This window comes from Sminthopsis crassicaudata, chromosome 4, assembly GCF_048593235.1.
Source record: "Sminthopsis crassicaudata isolate SCR6 chromosome 4, ASM4859323v1, whole genome shotgun sequence".
In the NCBI taxonomy this organism is placed as follows: Eukaryota; Metazoa; Chordata; class Mammalia; order Dasyuromorphia; family Dasyuridae; genus Sminthopsis; species Sminthopsis crassicaudata.
In genome coordinates, this window is record NC_133620.1 from 351,803,340 (window position 1) to 351,821,171 (window position 17,832).

Sequence of the window (17,832 nt, forward strand, 5' to 3'; positions counted from 1 at the left end):
ATTCCAAAAAAATTAATTAGTATAAAACAAGTGGATATTTTAATAGTAGCCATAGTGAATGTCAAAGCTTCTTGTTTTCAAGATTTGCAAAGAATTTTTGCCAAAATCTATAGCCATATCTACCTGTATTAAGTAACAATAAGGTAAAAAAAATTATAGACAAAGCAAGAAGAGCAAATGAATAAAATTATATTTCCCCAATTTTTTGGTGGATATTGGAAATGAAAACCCTACCATCTAATTCTTAGATCTTTGTGCAAATTTGGACATATCCTGTGGAAATTAAGACTAGGGAAACTGTAGCTATCATAGTTTAAAAATAATGATAACAAAACTTATGCTATGGCGAAAAAGAATTGAGTTGTAGAATTGGCTGAATCTAATAATAGGAAATTTATTAGGGATAAATGTAAAGCCTAACATAGACTCAAAAAAATATAAACTTCCCTAGTAGAGGATGTAAATGAATGTATCTGATAAATGGATAATCAGAGGTAAATGAAAATCTTAACACCTGGTTATATCTGGTCAATGTTAGATAATATCTGGTTAATGTCAGTGAGGATCAACATGTTTCTGTATGAAATTAGTTACATTTAGAAAAGGACATCTTTGAAGCCCACACAAATGCACCATCTACAAAATGACCATCCTCAAATCTTCTGTTTGTTACAGAATAGTACAAGGAGTCCTCAGTGCATCTAATCTATTTATCACACCACTTACCTCTAAGCATTGAAAAGAAAAGTTAACAACATATACACTCAGTTCATAAAGCAAGATAATCATGAGTCACTGAATCACACTGTTTATTGACAAGACAATAAAGAAAGACATTATTTTACTTTGTGAAAGGCTGAAGTCTTTGATAATTTCTTAGATTCTCATTTCAAAAATGATGAGCTGCATTTATAGATGGGGAGATTAAAATTATCACCCCTACAATAGTGGTGAGACAAAGCTCTGAGCCAATGGCACTTTATTAAATGGTTCATGATCCCTTCTAATGAAGTGGACCTCAGATCTTCTTCACTATCTGAGATGCCTTCTCCTTTCAGGACCTTGTTTTTATATGGATAGATGTTCAGTCATTCAAGAACAACTATATAAAACACAGAATAATGTTATTGATTGACAGGTGACTACAGGGGACTTTCCATGTAGTTGTCACCTCTGTCATACTGGGCTTGGTCACTAAAACAAGGCAAAACATGGGTGGAGGGCCTTTAGTTAACTTCCTATAGTTAAGCAAATAAACTTTGAATCTGCAGCTCATACCTCTGGGGCCTTATAGAAGAAATTTGATATGATTCTATCAAATTGATTAATACTAGTTGGAATAGGATAGGGGTCCAAATAAATCATGTGCAATGAGTCAAACTCTTAAAATATGCCATAGTGGGTGGCTTAGTGGTAGGAATAGAAACCTAATTCAGAAGAGATAGAGAGATCAATGAAATTCAGTGAGATTATTAGAGAAATAGGCATGATAAGAAAAGAGATTACAGAAAAATATTATATGAATTCTGGGAGGAAAAATGAAAGAGAAATTTTGCCTTTCATTTATGTTTATATCTATAAAATTAGAGGGTTTTTTGGTCATTAGAAGGTCTACAACTTTCAATTAATAAAGATGCTTTTAAATTTCCTTGTACTGATTGTACTAATAATTACATTGTAATATTCTTGCAAATGTTTTGAATGAAATATTTGGAAGGCATTTTAAAAGTCCCATAGAAGCGTATGATTAACGAGTTTATCTCTTGTTACCCTAAAACATTCACCAAGATTGTTAAAAAGGAGTTTCTTAATAGAGCATTGTAAATTTTTCCAACTTGCTGAACCCGATTTCTTCTGGTAGCTGCTTATATCTTCTCTTCTATTTCTTTGATTTGAGATGACACAATCTTGCCATCTACTACTTCTTCCACAACTGTCTTAATCTTCCTGGTTTTCTTTATTTCTGTATGAAAGGCACAAATGGAACTTGATTTTATATTCATGCATGTAAATGGAGCCATTCACATTTCTCTACATCTGTCTTTTCTTTCCATTTTCCCTCTCCCTTGTCTCTTCCTTTTTTCCTCTGCCATTCTCTCTGTCTCTGCCTCTGTCTTTTTCATTAATGTTGGGGAATTCCTGCTATCAAAATTCTTTCCACCAATGCAGATCATTGCCAATTCCTCTGTAACTTACTGTGCTAAGATCATAGATCTGGGGAAGAACCTCAGAAGTCATCTATTCCAACTGTCTTATTTACAGATGAGAAAACTGAAGTGTTTAACTTCCACTAACTAAGGAGATTAATTCTGCATCTGAGGCAAAATTTTGAACTCACAACTCCTGACTTTACACCCAGCTTTTTCCACCATGTTAATTGCCTGGGAGTACTGAGGGGGATATGTCTTGCTCAGGATTACATAGTATTTGTTAGCAGTGGACTTGAACTCAAATATATCTAATTCCAAGGCTAGCCCCTCCATCCCCTATTCTATACCTCTTCTCACCCGACTCTATTATCAAATTTTATGCTAACATTATTTTGTATTAATGTTCTTCTTTAAAACTTTGGGTAGCTAGTAGCACAGTGGACAGAGTCTCAGGCTGGGATTCAATAAGGTTCAAATCTGGCTTCAGATACTTCCTGTGTGACCCTGGTCAAGTCATTTAAAACTGTTTGCCTCAGTTTCTTTATCTGTAAAATGAGCTGGAGAAGGAAATGACAAATTATTCTAGTATCTTTGTCAAGAAAACTCCAAATAGGGTCACAAAGAATTGGACATGGCTGAAACAACTCAGCAACAACAAACTTCTTTAAAAGAGCTTTTAATTTACCATTCCAATTCACCCAGTTAGTTTTATATCATCTTAATTCATATAATTACATGATCTTAATTAGTTGCTACAAAGAATAGCACTTCACTAATTTTGGAAACCTAATTGAATGTACCACCCAATTAATTACCATCCCATCTACATAATGACTATGCATAAACCTTCCATCTGTTTACTAATTGATATGAGGAATCCCAAGTCTGCCTAATCTATTTACTTATATCTTAATAATGCTGTGTATTTTATGAGCAAGAACTGAAAAGATAGTTGTACTTAAATTAAATGCAATTTCTGCCTATCTATTGAGAGTTTTGACTATATGTATACACATTTACACATAAATATGTGTAAATAAAAATGTACACATGTGTGCATATATACACAATATAGGTATTTATAACAGGCACATATACATATATATGCATACATGTAGATATAAACATAAATGTTATACATAGTTATACATCAACATAAAATTGTCACACAAATCACCAGGTTAGATTTAGACATATATTTTAAAGATAGACTATTTCCTTGGTGTGGGTAATCACTCCAATATTGCAGATTGCAACCCTCCACACATTAGAGAATTAGAGAGTTGCTGTTCCTGAGAAATCCATCTCTTGACAGCCACCCAGGTATTGAGTCCTTCAATACTGCTTTAGTTTATACTGGGCTTTAGTCTAAATTTTTCCATAGTTTATAATCTAGTGGTTTAGTCTGTGAGAATCTATGGTCCCCTGAATACCAAAATGAGCCCCCAGCATAAAATTTCAATGGAAAAGTTTTATAGATGAAGGCAAAAAAAATGCAGCAAGCTATTGAATTTTATAGACCAACTCTCCTCTTAAGTTTATAATAATGAGAATAAAATACATATTCCAACCTGATCATTTCCTTTCAGAATCACAGAAAGCTCTAATGTATACTTTTCAATTTCTTCTTTTCCCCACTTCTTTTAAAGAGAAGTAAATTTTCTTGTGGGGTATGATGGAGTGTTCTTTATATTATTTTCAAAAATGTCATATTTTGACAAAGTAGAATCAAGCTGTTTTCACATTGAGCTGCATTTTTCTTGTATATTTGCATGTTCCATAATTAAAAGTTCAGCAGAACCATAACTGAAAATCTGGTGCCTGTGTGAGGGTGGGTGTCACAGAGGATAATCTTTTCTGATTGATAGGATTTTCACTGAAAGAGGAGATGGCCCATTTCCTGTAGAGTTTGCTACAGATTCCAATGAATTCTGACTCTATACCCTTCAAATCTTGAGGAAAGGGTAGCAAACAGGGAGTACAGGTGTAGAAAAAGGCAGAGCTCTGTCAGGGGGCCAAACTTTAGGGTGATATAGTATTACACAGGTCCTGAAGACCAGAGGACTACAATGGCTAAGAAGTCTGATTCACCCCAGATCAGGTAAAAGTTCTAACTACCCTAGGCTAGTTTTTTTTTAGAATTCATTGTTACAGGTAATGCATGTAAAAAGTAGAATGTAGAATAATTACCTTTTTCATCCATAGTGGCTAACTGGAAATTCTCAGATCTTTTTGGAAGAAATAAAGAGAAATAAAAAAAAAATTTAGCATCATCCATGCAACAGATCTTTCTTTTACCCTTTACATTTGAAATTATTGAATATTTTTAAGTGACCCCCATATGCTGTTCCCCTAAGCTAATCCTAATTTTATAAACACATTTTCCTCTGTTTTATAGAATGTCATATTGATGACCTTTCTTTAAGATAGCATTTCTGAACTTGGGTCCATAGATCCATAATAGGTTTTAAAATAGATTTCGGGGGTGGGGATCTGTGAACTTGGATGAGTAACATAAATCATATTTCTTCCTCAATAAACTTGATTTATAAGTTTATGTATTTTATTTGATGCACTTAAAATCATTATTCTAAGGAGTTCCTAGCCTTCATTAGACTGCTAAAAGGAGTGTGTGATACCTTCAAAATTTCAGAATCCCTGGTTTAGGATGTTAACTTAGCAATATTTTCCAAGACTTTAAATTGTGTATGTGTGTGTGTGTGTGTGTGTGTGTGTGTGTGTGTGTGTGTGTAAAAGAGAAAGGGAGTGGGGAGAAAGAGAAAGGGGAGAGAGAGAGAGGAAGGGAGGGAGGGAAGAAGAGGAAAAGGGAGAGGGAGAGGGGAAAGGAGGGAAAGAGGAGGAGAAGGAAGAAAAGGAGGAGGAAGAGGAGAAAGAGGAAGAGGAGAAGAACAATAACAATAACAAGAAGGGGAAGGAGAAAAAAGAGAAAGGAGAAAGGAAGAGGAGGAGCAGGAAGAGAACGGGGAGGAGGAGGAGAAGGAGGAAGGGAAAGGAAGAGGAAAGGGATGAGAAGGAGGAAAGGGAAAAGGAGAAAAGGGGGAAGGAGGGGTGAGAAAAAGGGATAAGGGGGAGATGAAAGGGGGAAGCAAGGGAAGGGAGAGAGAAGGGAAAGGGGAGGGAGGAAGAAGAAGAGGGGAGGTATAGAAGAAAGGGCGAGAATAAGGGGAAAGCAAGAGGGAGGGGGAAAGGTGGGAAAGGGAAAATGGAAAGGGGAAAAGAAGAAAAGGAAGAGGGAGGAGGAAGAAAAAAGGGAAGGGAGCAGAGAAAGGGGGAAGAAAATTGGGAGAGAAAGTGAGAGTATAATAGAATCTGCAAAGGGGCAGGGACAGGAGACTATTAGTTTTAATATCTTTTCAATAGTTCTTTTGCTTTTAGATACAATAGTTTCCGTGAAAATGGTTTGTGTTAAATTTTACTCCAAGATATGCCGTTTTCCTCAAAACTGAGCTTTAAGACACATATGTCTCAAATTGTGCTGGGTCTGATAAGACTATAAGTCTATGGAAGTCTTCTTCCTTCCCTTTTAAGCACAGCTACTACGACAGTTTCCTTTGCTGCAGAGGATACAGACTGATTCCAGACGTGATGGCTTACCTGACATCCTCTCCTTCCAGGAGGCGGCGATAAGTAGCAATTTCCATTTCCAGGCGGGTCTTGATGTCCAGAAGGGCGTTATATTCTTCGTTTTGTCGTTCCATGTCAGACCGTACTTGCATCAGCTGAGCCTCTACAGAGCTTATTAAAGCTTGAATCTGAGCCAGCTGTGCACCGTAACGAGCATTGGTCTCTTCTAGGGCGCGCTCAAAAGATGCTTTCTATAATCAATGGAGAAATAAAGGATTTAATCCAAGTAACACACGTGGCACTTTAAGGTTGACAAAGCCCTTTCCGCACAATAAGGCTGTATAGTAGACCGTGCAGCCCTGATCTATGCTATGGGGCAGTTGGGCGGCATAAAAAAAGTTAATTCCCTTGGTCACATAATTAGTAATTATAGTGTTAGGATTCTAATCTAGATCTCTTGATTATTGCCAATACTTTTTTCCTCATGGGATCCGCAGAGGAATCTGAATAAATTTCAGAATGTCTGTGAACTTGGATGAGAGAAAAACACATCTTTATATTCATTAACCTCTGAGACTTAGTGCATCCTTCAGTTGTGTGTTGTGTAGTGGTCTTTGTTGTTCTAAAAGCAGGATCTTTGATTTTGTCACCAGTAGAAATCACAAATATTTTCATATCATTATAGTTATTGAAAATATCTCTAAATATCATTTATCCTCATCACTACTTTGAAATTACTATTAGACTCATTTCTCGTTATTATGAGGACCATGACATCAGGGAGTTAATGCCATTATATATGCAAGTGAGTTAGATTTAAGGGAGGGAGTAATTGCAATGTCACCTTATACACACAATTTCAGTCTTCCTATCTACAGATGTTTGTGTGATATAGTTGGCAAACAATCAGAGTTAGTAGGCTTTATCAGACTTCCATAAATATCTGTGACATTAAAAAAAAAAGTAAGAACTCATTTAATAAGACTTGGTTCTTAGAATGAGGGCATTTTAAAGTTTGTTTTCAAAAAAGTTTAATTTTTGAAAAATAACAAAATTTATTTTAATTATCAGCAATGGTATTAATTATCATTATTGAGATTTATTTAAAAGTAATTTTAAAATAAATAATTTAAATAATAATTATTATTTTATATAATAAAAACCTCTTTCAATTGGTTAAATATGAAGATATGGGCTAATACAGATCATTAAAATGTGCCAGGAGAGATTGTACTTATAAGCAATATTATATTATATTATATTATATTATGTCTTGAGAGATAGGGTATGTAGTCTAGAGAACTTTGGAATCAGGAAGAGCTGACTCTGACATATGGTACCTGGCCATAGGCAAATCATTTAATCTCTCATTGCCTCAAGGAACACTCTAAGACTATAAATTATAAATGATTTATCTAAGCTTCTTCAACTATGGGTCTCTACCCTATTTTTCATCCTGTTACTGAATGGGGGGAATATCTTTTATATGTATATACCTGGAGTCATGTAAAAACTTCTTGGGGGAAAAGGGATCATAAATGGAAAAAGTTTAAGAAGCTCTGATCTATGATATGGGACATTTGGGTGGCACAGTAAATAGACCACTAGTTTGAAATAAGGAAGACTCATCTTCATGAGTTCAAATCCAGCCTCAGATATTTACTAGCTATGTGACTCTGGGCAAGTCATTTAAACCCCATTTGCCTCAGTTCCCTCATCTATAAAAGTAGCTGGAAGAGGAAATGGCAAACCACTCTGGAGCTTTGCCAAGAAAATACAAATATATACATATATGTGTGCAAGCATATCTATCTATTAGCATGAGAGATAAGATGGTGTAATGGAGAGAGGGCTGGTCTTGGAGTTAGGAAAACCTTTTATACTTTAACATATTTAACATGTATTGGTCAACCTGCCATCTGAAGGAGGGGGTGGGGGGAAGGAAGGGAAAAATTGGAACAAAGGGTTTGGCAATTGTCAACGATGTAAAATTATCCATGCATATATCTGGTAAATAAAAAGCCATTAAAAAAAAAAAAAAAGGAGTTAGGAGAACCTGAGTTCAAACACCACCTTTGACACATACCTGTTGGTAAGCAAGTCTGTTTCTAAATTATAGATGAGTTGCCTCTCTGCATTGGTGGAGGGCATACTAGAAGGTATTCATATCAATGACTTAATAGGTCTGGAACAATAACTACAAAAATAGATTACTATGGACAGCTATATAGTCTAATGGACGTATCACCAGCTCTGGAGTGAGGAGGATCTGAGTTCAAATTCATCCTCAAACATTTAGCACTTATTAGCTGTGTGACCCTGGGCAATGGCTTAATCCCCGATTGCCTTTCAAAAACAAACAAACAAACCAAAAATCAAAATAACAAAAACAAAATAGAGAAAAATAAGTTGCTAGTATATACCAGATTATATTTTGTTGTATGATATGCTGTCATATGTACATTACCATACTGTAGTGGTTCTGGAGCTCTATCTCCAAGGTCTGGTAGTTGCGTCTCAGTTCTGTCACTTGAGTCTCACTGGTTTTTATTTCTGTGGTACTCACTTGGACCACTTGTTGCAAACTTTCAATCTAAAAGTCAAAAAGCAGAAAGAAAAAAAAAGAAAATCATTGAAGTTGTTCTATGTTTTGGGGGGAACCACATGGAAATGTGATTTTTTTTTTACCCTTTTCTCAAATTGTTCTTTGGCCTCCTGAAGATTCTTTTGTGCCATGATTTCATATTTCTCTCTCATTTCATTCATTATGGTTCCAAGGTCATGACCAGGAGCAGCATCCACTTCCACGCTGACAGTTTTACCCAATTGTCCTTTCAGGTTGGCGATCTCCTAAGAGAAACAGCATCTCCATCAATTTTGTTCTCAGGTTTATTCTTATACCTCTAGCCAGCTTGAGATGATAACCAATCACCTAAAGACCTCATCACATTAGACTTAAAGCTAAAAATGGATCAAAATGACTGAAACAGAAACATTATCAATCCCAATAGCTCTTCTATTGGGTCACATTTCTGATCTTTTTCTTACCTCCTGGTGGTTTTTTTTAATGAAAATCAGTTCTTCATTCAGACCTTCAATTTGTATCTCTAAGTCTGTCTTCTGTAGGGTGAGATTATCCAAGACTTTATGCAGTCCCTTGACATCAGCCTCCACAGCCAATTTCATTCCAAGCTCAGTTTCATACCTATAAGATAAGCAGAGCTGTAATGAGCAAGTATGGTAGCTGGTTTGTCCTCGTGTACGACAATTGTGAAGGGGAGAGTGGAAGAACATGGTAGAAAGTGACACCAGATGGACTTCAAACCTTGGGTCCCAACAGGGAAGAAATATAGGGACATTGACCCATGGAGGATTGTGAGGTTATTGCTAGTGGGTATAGGCTATTGAAAAGCAACTGCAAGGGGAAAGTAGGGAAGCAGACTGTATAGTATGCTTCCTGTTTTAACTATTCTTGTAGATGAGCTTAGTTGTTTCTACCTATTGAAGCAATATAGATGCTTTCAACATCCTTGAAGTTTTGATAGTCTGGATCAAAGACCTGCTTGCCTTGTTTAGTTATAGCTCTGAAAAAAAACCAATGCCATGCAAAATTCAATTCCTTTTTTTTTTTTTTTTTTGGTTATTGTCTTTGTGATTCAACTATAAAGTAATGAGGCTTTTTTTTTTGGAAGCTCCCCTATATTTGTGTGGTGCAGTAGATAGTGGATTGGGCCTGAAGTTAGGAAGACCTGGTTCTAAGCCCGCCTCAGATACTTGATTAGCAGTGTGAACTTGGACAAGTCCCTTAACCTCTATTTGCCTCTGTTTCATCTGCAAAATGGGGATAACTCCCAGTGTTGTGGAGACTCAAGTAAGAGAATTAAAAAATACTTAGCATAGTGCTTGGCACATAGTAAGTGTATTTCTGGTTTTGATGCCAGCTAACTACTATGTCCTATTCTTTTATAATAATAGTAATATAATATAAATATTATTAATATTATAGTAATAACATTAATGTTACATTAATCATATTATGTTAATGATATTACTATAATAATAATTCCAAGATAATTCTGAGATAAATTTGGCTCACTTTAAAGCAAAATTTTAATTCATGTCAACTTTCAAATTAATAAAAAGGGAAGGGAGAGCATTTCTTTAGAGCTAGGCACCAGACAATGCTTTTCTGTCTGGTAGAAAGAAAGCCCTGATTCCAATACTTAGTAAATATGTGATTCTTAGAAAGTTATTAATTTCTCTGAGTGTCAGTTTCTTCATTTAAAAAATGGAGGGTAATTACATATGCATTACTTATCTCACAGGGCTTTTATAAGGAGAGTGCTTTGTAAATCTAAATGTGTTCAATAGCTGTAAGCTAATTCTTAAATCTTTAAATCTGCCCTTTTTTTGGGGGGATCTTTTGTTCTCTTGTTTGAAATTCAGTATTTTTTCCTCAGTGTTTTTAGGTAGCTAAGTGGCACCATAGTGCACAGTTCTGGAGTTAGGAAAATTCATCTTTTAAGTTCAAATCAGCTATGTAACCTTAGATAAATCATTTAAGGCTTATACCTCAGTTTCCTCATATATCAAATAAGCTTGAAAAGGAAATGTCAAACTGTTCTAGTATCTTTGCCCAAATGAGGTCATGAAGAGTTGTACAGCCTAAACAAGTTTTTCCCTCATTCCTCCTCCTTTTGTCATTCAGATTTGATAATATTTTAGGTCCATAGGAATCTTTCCTCATAATTCTATGAAACAAGTATTATTTTCTCTATTTCACTTTTGAGAAATTTGAGGCTTTGAGGTTGTGATTTGGTCAGGATTAGACAGATGGAGCACAGTTTTAAATCTAGACTGTGGCCAGTGGACATAAATTACAAATATATAATATAATTTAGAAAGAACTTTTTAATAGCTAGAGCTGTCCAACCAAAAAAAAAATGGTTTGCACTTCTGAGAGAATGAGCGACCTGTCACCAAGAGTACAAATTCGATAACCCTCTGCTAGGAATACTATTTGAGATGCTTTTGCAATAGGTAAAAGATAGGATTAGATAAAGTATAAGGTCACTTCTAACTCAGATTCTGTCTTTTCAGATAAACAGTTGAATGAAAGTTTGAGGAAATAGAAAATTCATTAAAACAGACTCTACACTATGTTCTCACAAACCCAAGGGGCTCAGTTGTTCATTAAAAATTAGTTTTTGGGACAGTTAGGTAGTATAGTGGATAGAGCGGAATCAGGAGGATCTGAGTTCAAACACAGTCTCAGACCCTTATTAGTTGTGTATTACTGGACAAATCACTTAACCTCAACTGCCTCAAAAAAAAATCCTTTAGAAAGGTTTCACAGTTGTGGTCATACTTACTTCATCCTGAAATCATCGGAGGCCAGTTTAGAATTATCAAGCTGCAGGATACAAAAGGCATTGGCCCGCTGAGCATCTTTAATCTGAAAGAAAGAGAGAGAGAGAAATAGACAAGTGATTAGAAACTTCCAAAAGCTAAATTTATTTAAATATAATTACTCTAAATTAGAGCCTGGTATTTTAGAGACAATAATCACATCAAGTATTTCTTTAAAAAAATAATTGGGAGCAGCTCAGGAGGACCTGAGTTCAAATGTGACCTCAGACACTTAATACTAGCTGTATGATCCTGGGCAAGTCACAACCCCAATTGCCTTACCAAAAAAAAAAAAAAGAAAGGAAATTACACATGGTCTGAACTATTGAATGGCAATGTGCCTTAATAGATAGTTAGTATCAAAGGTAGAAAGACCTGGATTCAAATTCTGCCATTTACATATATACATATATATATATATATGTATATATATATATATATATACATATATATATATGCTATATAAGTCTAGTCCCTTATTTTCTAGTACTTTAGGTAGCTTTCTAAGACTTTTAAATTGTAGAGAAGAAGCCTGTAGAGAAGAAATTCCCTAAGAGGAAATTTTTTCTCCTTGTATCATTGAAATCATGAACTCATCAATTCCTATCCTAGAATATCAAACCTAGAGCTATAATGTCATACCTTATCTCAAATGCTTAAAGAGATGAAATGGCTCCCATTTACATCAGACATAAACACCTCTCTTTGGCATTTAAAAAGCTTGACAACCTGACTCCTTAACTTTCCAGTTTTTTCAAACTCCCGTCCATGCATACTAGGATCCAGCCATGGTGGCTGCCTAATAGTTCCTCCAACATGACTCCTCATGGCTGTCCATGCCTTTGCAATGATCTTCTCATCTCCCCTACTTCCACCTTCTACTTTTCCTGTCTTCTTTCCAGATAGCTTAAATTCTACCTTCTTCAGGAAGCCTGTCTCAGTTCCTCCAGCTACTCTGAATATATCTTGTATATTGGTAGTTATTTACATGCTGTCTCATATTATAAAGTTAGAGATTTAAGGGCAGGAGCTATGTTTTCCTTTCTGTTCATTCCTTAATGCTTAATATAGTGTCTAGTGCATAATAAGTCCTTAATAAATACTTGTCAAGTGATCTTGGTCCAAACCTGAGATTTCATTATCTACTATTAACAACTCATTGGGACTTACCCAATGGCCCTGAAAAGCCCATGTCCATAAAACTAAGTAAATCAGAGGCAGGGCTGGAACCCAGGATTTTCTGATAAATAATGAGACTGTCCCACCATCCATCACATCTCTATCCATAATGGCTGGAGATCTAGCTTGGCAAAGACCTGAGCTCAGATCTTATCTAGAATGCAAATTACCTGCGTGACTATGGGTCTGTTTCTGTAACCCCTGTGCCTAAGATAGTAACTAGCACAAAGTAGGCACTCAGTGAATGCTAATTGGACAAATAAATAACTTAACTTCTCAGTGATCCATGGAAACTCTAAGACTATGAAATAAAGAGGAACTGCAGGGCTCCCAAAAGATACATATGTATAAATATATAAATAAATATATATATATATATATATATATATATATATATGTGTGTGTGTGTGTGTGTGTTTATAAATATAGTGTGTATATATATATATATATATATATATATATATATACACACATATACATAGGGCTATATAATACTATATGCTATGCTATCATATACAGTTTTAAACTATTAAAATCACTAAGATTTTTGAGATACTCCATATGTAAACACAATTATAAATATGTATATCTCTCTATTGTTACTTGCCACTTATTTTTCATTTATATTTATCAATCTGCCCATGTACCTTCCTCTGTCCTCTCTCTGTGTCTCTTTCTATGTCTCTGTCTCTTTCTGTCTCTGTCTCTCTGTCACACTCTCTGTCTCACTCTGTTTCTGTCTCTCTGTCATTCTGTCTCTCTCTGTCTCTCTTTATCTCTCTGTCTCCATCTGTCTCTGTCTCTTTGTCACTCTGAATCTCTCTCTGTCTCACTCTGTCTCTATCTCTCTGTCATTCTGTCTCACTCTGTCTTTCTCAGTCTCCGTTTTTCTGTCTCTGTCTCTCTGTCTCACTCTATTTCTCTGTCTGTTTCTCAGTCTCTGTCTCTCTGTTTCTGTCCATCTATCCCTGTCTCTCTGTCTTTGTCTGTCTCTAGTTTTCCTTATGGAATCTAACTTAATCTCCTCAAAATCCTATAGATCAGAGTTAGCCTATATATTTGGATTCTCTACAAAATTCATTCAAAAAATTATATGGAAAGAGGGGTTTGGGAAGAGATGAATGATTCCCCCCACCCTAATTGTTTAAATAAAGGTATCCTTTCATAAGCATCCTGGAGAGATAATAGAGACAACAATAATATTAATTAATCAATATTAATAATAATATTAATATCAATTATTATTATTTTATTTTATGGAATATTAATTAATATTGATATTTCAATAAATCATTATTTGATTAATGTTTAAATATTAAGTATTAATATCATTAATAATATTATTAATTAATTAATAATAATAAAGACCTGATAATAAAGACAAAAATAAGAATGCCTTTGCCTGCTATGGGAGGAGTCCTGAGTCCCCACCTGGACTCTCATAGGACCTTTTTATTATACTTGGGCCAAGTGACTCAACTAGCAAATGTTAGATATATGTTTAAAGAAGTAGACTGACTCACTGATAAATAACCTTTGCTTTAAGGAACAATTATTCCCCCAAAGGAAAAGGTAATAAAAGGGAATTTTCTGATTTGTTAATAGAGTGTTACAAAGGCAAAGGCTTCCTGCCAGAATTATAGATGTCTTGTGAAGACCAAAATCTTTTTAGGGCTTCTTCTACTTAAGCAGTCTAGCAATTTCTCTTTAATGGCTACAATTAGAGTTACCATGGGTCACTGAGAAGTTAAGTTACTTATTTGACCAACTAAAGAAATTGAACAAAAATCTAAAGAAGATTTTAAGAATAAGGAGATTCCCATTTTTCTTGTGTACCATAGCTTTTGTGGATGGGATTTGGAAATATCATAGGTAGAAGAAATATTGACTCAGAAGACTGAGGTTAATCCTACTTCTGCAGCTTCCTGCTTGTGTGAACTTTGGGAATGTTATTTTCATGGTACCTCAAATTTGCTATTTGAAAAATGAATATAGATGATAGGAGGCTTCATCTAACACTAGGACTGTTAATATATTAGCAAAAAATAAGAATAGAGAAAATACAACATTAAGTTATAGTAATAACAACTTATTATTGTTATTATTATTACAAATGTGTTTATTGAGCACTTTTTCCCCACAATTAAGCCTGTGAAGTAGAACATCATTTTTGTTTTACTGATAAGAAAACTAGAGTTCAGAGAGATTATATAATTCATTAATATTCATAAAGCCAGTAAGTACCTGAGATAGGATTTGAATTTGAATCTCAGGTTCTAGCCATTGTGAGTCAATGCCTCCTACCTAATATTGCTGGAAACCCTCCCTAAAAGACCTGTAATGATAACTAGGATAGGATAATAGGCTTAAAATAAATTCAGGCATTATTGAGTCTTCTTCCCTCTATGGCTAACCATTATCCATCCTTTTTTTCCCCATTATCCATCCTTTTCCCCCCCATTATCCCTACTCATATCTGGAGCATTATATTGATATTCATATGTATATACATATATGTATTCATTCATATAAATATTCAATATATGTTGGTGTTCATGTTATATGTATTCATTATATATATTGGTATTAATTTATATAAATGTTCATTACATATTGGTTTTCATGTATATGGATATTCAATATGTGTTGGTATTCATTTATAAGGTTTCTGAGATTATTGGGGGAAATTATTGGGGGAAAATGTTGTGAACAAGGTAATTAAGAGGCAGCTATTGCATGTTTTTCAAAATGTAGGTCCACGAGAGAGGATTGTCCTATTCATTTAGGACAAAGGAGTTAAAGCCACGTAAGAAGTGACTCACAAAACAGGGAGATAATAATAGATTGAATTTAACTTGTCATTATCAGAGACAATATAAAAAAAATAAATCATGAAACAGTGGAAAGCATGCTGATTCAGAAGTCACTTTTTAAACCTTGATTTCCTCATCTATATAAAGAAAGTATTGGATTAGATGGTCTCTAAGGTCCCTTCTAATCCTATATCTATGATTCTTGTTATTGCTTTCTATCCATCTCTCTGAGAAATCCCATGGATCTGATTTGCCTTAAAAAGTCACCCATGGGGTATCTAGGTGGTATATAGGATAGAATGCTGGTCCTGGAGTCAGGAGGACCTTAGTTCAAATTGGACCTCAATTAATTATTAGCTGTGTGACCCTAGGCAAGTCACTTAACCCTTATTTAAGTGAATGAAAGAGACAGAGAGAAATATGGGAGACACACACACACACACAGACAGACAGAGATATAAGAGAGAGACATAAGAGAAGGGGCAGTTAGAGAGACAAAAACAGAAAGAGATATGGGAGAGAGACAGAGACAGAGAGAAGGGGGGAGACAGAAAGAGAGAGTGGGAAAGAGAGAAGGAAGGAGAAAGAGAAAGAAAGGGAAGAAAGAGAGACAGAAAGAAAGAGACAGACAGACACAGACATACAGAGAGATATGGGAGAGAGACAGAGAAGAGGGAAGACAGAGAGACAGAGACAGAGAGAGATATGGGAGAGAGACAGAGACAGAGAAAAGGGGAGAGACAGAAAGAGAAAGAGTGGAAAAGAGAGAGGGAAGGAGAGAGAGAGAGAGAGGGGAGAAGGGGGAGAGAGAGAGACAGAGAGGCAGACAGAAAGACAGACACAGACATACAGAGAGATATGGGAGAGAGACAGAGAGAGAGAAGAGGGGGAGACAGAGATATTGGAGGGAGAGAGAAGAAAGAAAATAAGGGTGAAGACAGAGACACACAGAAAGAAAGAGACAGAAAGACACACAGAGAGACAGACACACACACAGAAAGAGAGACAGACAGACAGACAGACAGCGAGGAGAAAAGAAAAAGCCATCCAGGAACTCTCACCTGTTTTCGGAGATCTTCAATTGTTTTGAAATAGGCACTGTAGTCCCGGCCCAGGATGGGAGAGTTCTTCTCATGCCATTCCCTGATCTGGATTTCCAGCTGGGAGTTGGTCTGCTCCAGAGACCGTACCCTTTCCAAGTAACTGGCTAGACGGTCATTCAGGTTCTGCATTGTGACTTTTTCATTGCCAACAGAGAAATCTTCACTGAGACTACGTCCATAAGTGGCCACATGGCTGGTGCTTGAAATCCGGGTACCCTGACCTCCGGCTCCACCATAGACACTGGGAGAAGAGAAACCTTGTATAAACCCCTTCTTAAGTGCTGCCCCCCTCATGACAAAACCGGGCTCATCAGTGAAGCTGCTGCTTCTGTGGAAGCTTCTTCGAGTGAAATCCATGATTGGCTTTGAGGACAGATACCTGGATCCTCTAGCTACCTTCAATGGTGAAGTGAAATCTGCCTCCTGGAGATAAGGACTTTTATAGACTAGACAGACTCCGCCTCTGTGACAAACTGACTTCCTGTAGTCTGCACGATCCACTCCTTACAAGGTTCCTGAATTGCCAATACAAAACAACTCAGAGATGACTCCAGTCAGTGTTCTCCTAGGGGCGGAGGTCAGGATGGGATATATATATATATATATATATATATATATATATATATATATATATTTTAAACAAATTGGTAATAGGCATAAACTATTCAATGAATGATGTGACCCTTGCACCTGCTTTGGCAAAGTTTTCACTCCTCTGTACAAATAGGGCGTATTTACCCGCTTCGTGAATAATTTGTGATTTAAAAAAGACTGACCTTTAAATGCAGTACTATGTGTATGTGAACTATTATTAATTTTATAATAATGAAATTTTGATTCCTATATGTAAAGGTAAGTAGAGGAAGTAGAAAGTTTCCTCTATTTGCCTAGGATAATAATTAGATAATTGCTTTAAGCACAATAAACACCTGCTCTCTGCAGCTTTCATCATAGATTAGATTTCTCTCAACTCAATTTAGGATTTTCAAAATATAAAACAGTAATTCACATATAATTTTTCATAAACTTATCACAAGTTTGGCACACTATTTTTCTGCTTCCACCTGTTATTTCATTCTAGTCAATCAGTAAACATTTTAAGTACTTTTTAGAAATCAACCACCATGCTAAATGTTGAGGAAAGGAAGGCAAAAAAAAAAAAATCCAAGCAAATAATATCACTCACCCTGCTCCCCCCCAAAAACAACAACAACAACAACAACAAGGCAATCTTTAAAAAGAGCTCAGGTATAACATATTTCACTTGCCATAAAGACTCTTATCTCCTTTCCCAAGTCATCCTAAGGGAAAGTCATTGACATTATAATTTAATACACATTTAAAATTTTTGAATTGTAATTTCATTGATAAAAGAAACTCACTGGGGAAAAAAAAACTTTCTCTATCACAATAAATCAATGCCTGAGGCACTAATCTTCTCAATGAATGAAGGCAGTGAAAGATCAATATGCATCAGACAGAGGAATTGAACTCCAATTTTCCTTTAATCTTTTTTTTTAGCTCAATTTTTAAAAATTAATTTTTAAAAGTTATACATGCATATTCACTTTTTATATATTTTCATCATGTTGA

General features: G+C 35.4%; 1 protein-coding gene across 2 annotated transcripts; it reads right to left on the minus strand.

Annotated features, from left to right (window-relative positions):
- Positions 1 to 792: 792 nt before the first annotated feature.
- Positions 793 to 16,654, minus strand: LOC141539148 (keratin, type I cytoskeletal 20-like). Of its 2 annotated transcripts, XM_074261471.1 has the most exons (8): positions 16,198 to 16,654; positions 11,108 to 11,190; positions 8,784 to 8,940; positions 8,424 to 8,585; positions 8,203 to 8,328; positions 5,766 to 5,986; positions 4,341 to 4,378; positions 793 to 1,963 (listed from the first exon to the last, which is right to left on the minus strand). In XM_074261471.1, exons 1-8 carry the CDS (start codon positions 16,594 to 16,596, stop codon positions 1,866 to 1,868), a joined length of 1,284 nt encoding a protein of 427 aa, XP_074117572.1. In that variant the 5' UTR covers positions 16,597 to 16,654; the 3' UTR covers positions 793 to 1,865. The 2 variants fall into 2 exon arrangements, with proteins under 2 accessions (XP_074117572.1, XP_074117573.1); XM_074261472.1 differs by lacking the exon at positions 4,341 to 4,378 and having other exon boundaries at positions 793 to 1,986; positions 5,739 to 5,986.
- Between the last annotated feature and the right edge of the window lie 1,178 nt (positions 16,655 to 17,832).

Bases quoted from the DNA above. Each gene is read 5' to 3' on its own strand.
- LOC141539148 (XM_074261471.1), bottom strand. From the start codon at position 16,596: ATGGATTTCACTCGAAGAAGCTTCCACAGAAGCAGCAGCTTCACTGAT. The intron at 8,941-11,107 runs GTAAGTATGACC...CTTATCTTATAG, and splicing joins TCCGATGATTTCAGGATGAA to GTATGAAACTGAGCTTGGAA. The intron at 1,964-4,340 runs GTAATTATTCTA...CCTTTCATACAG, and splicing joins AGCCACTATGGATGAAAAAG to AAATAAAGAAAACCAGGAAG.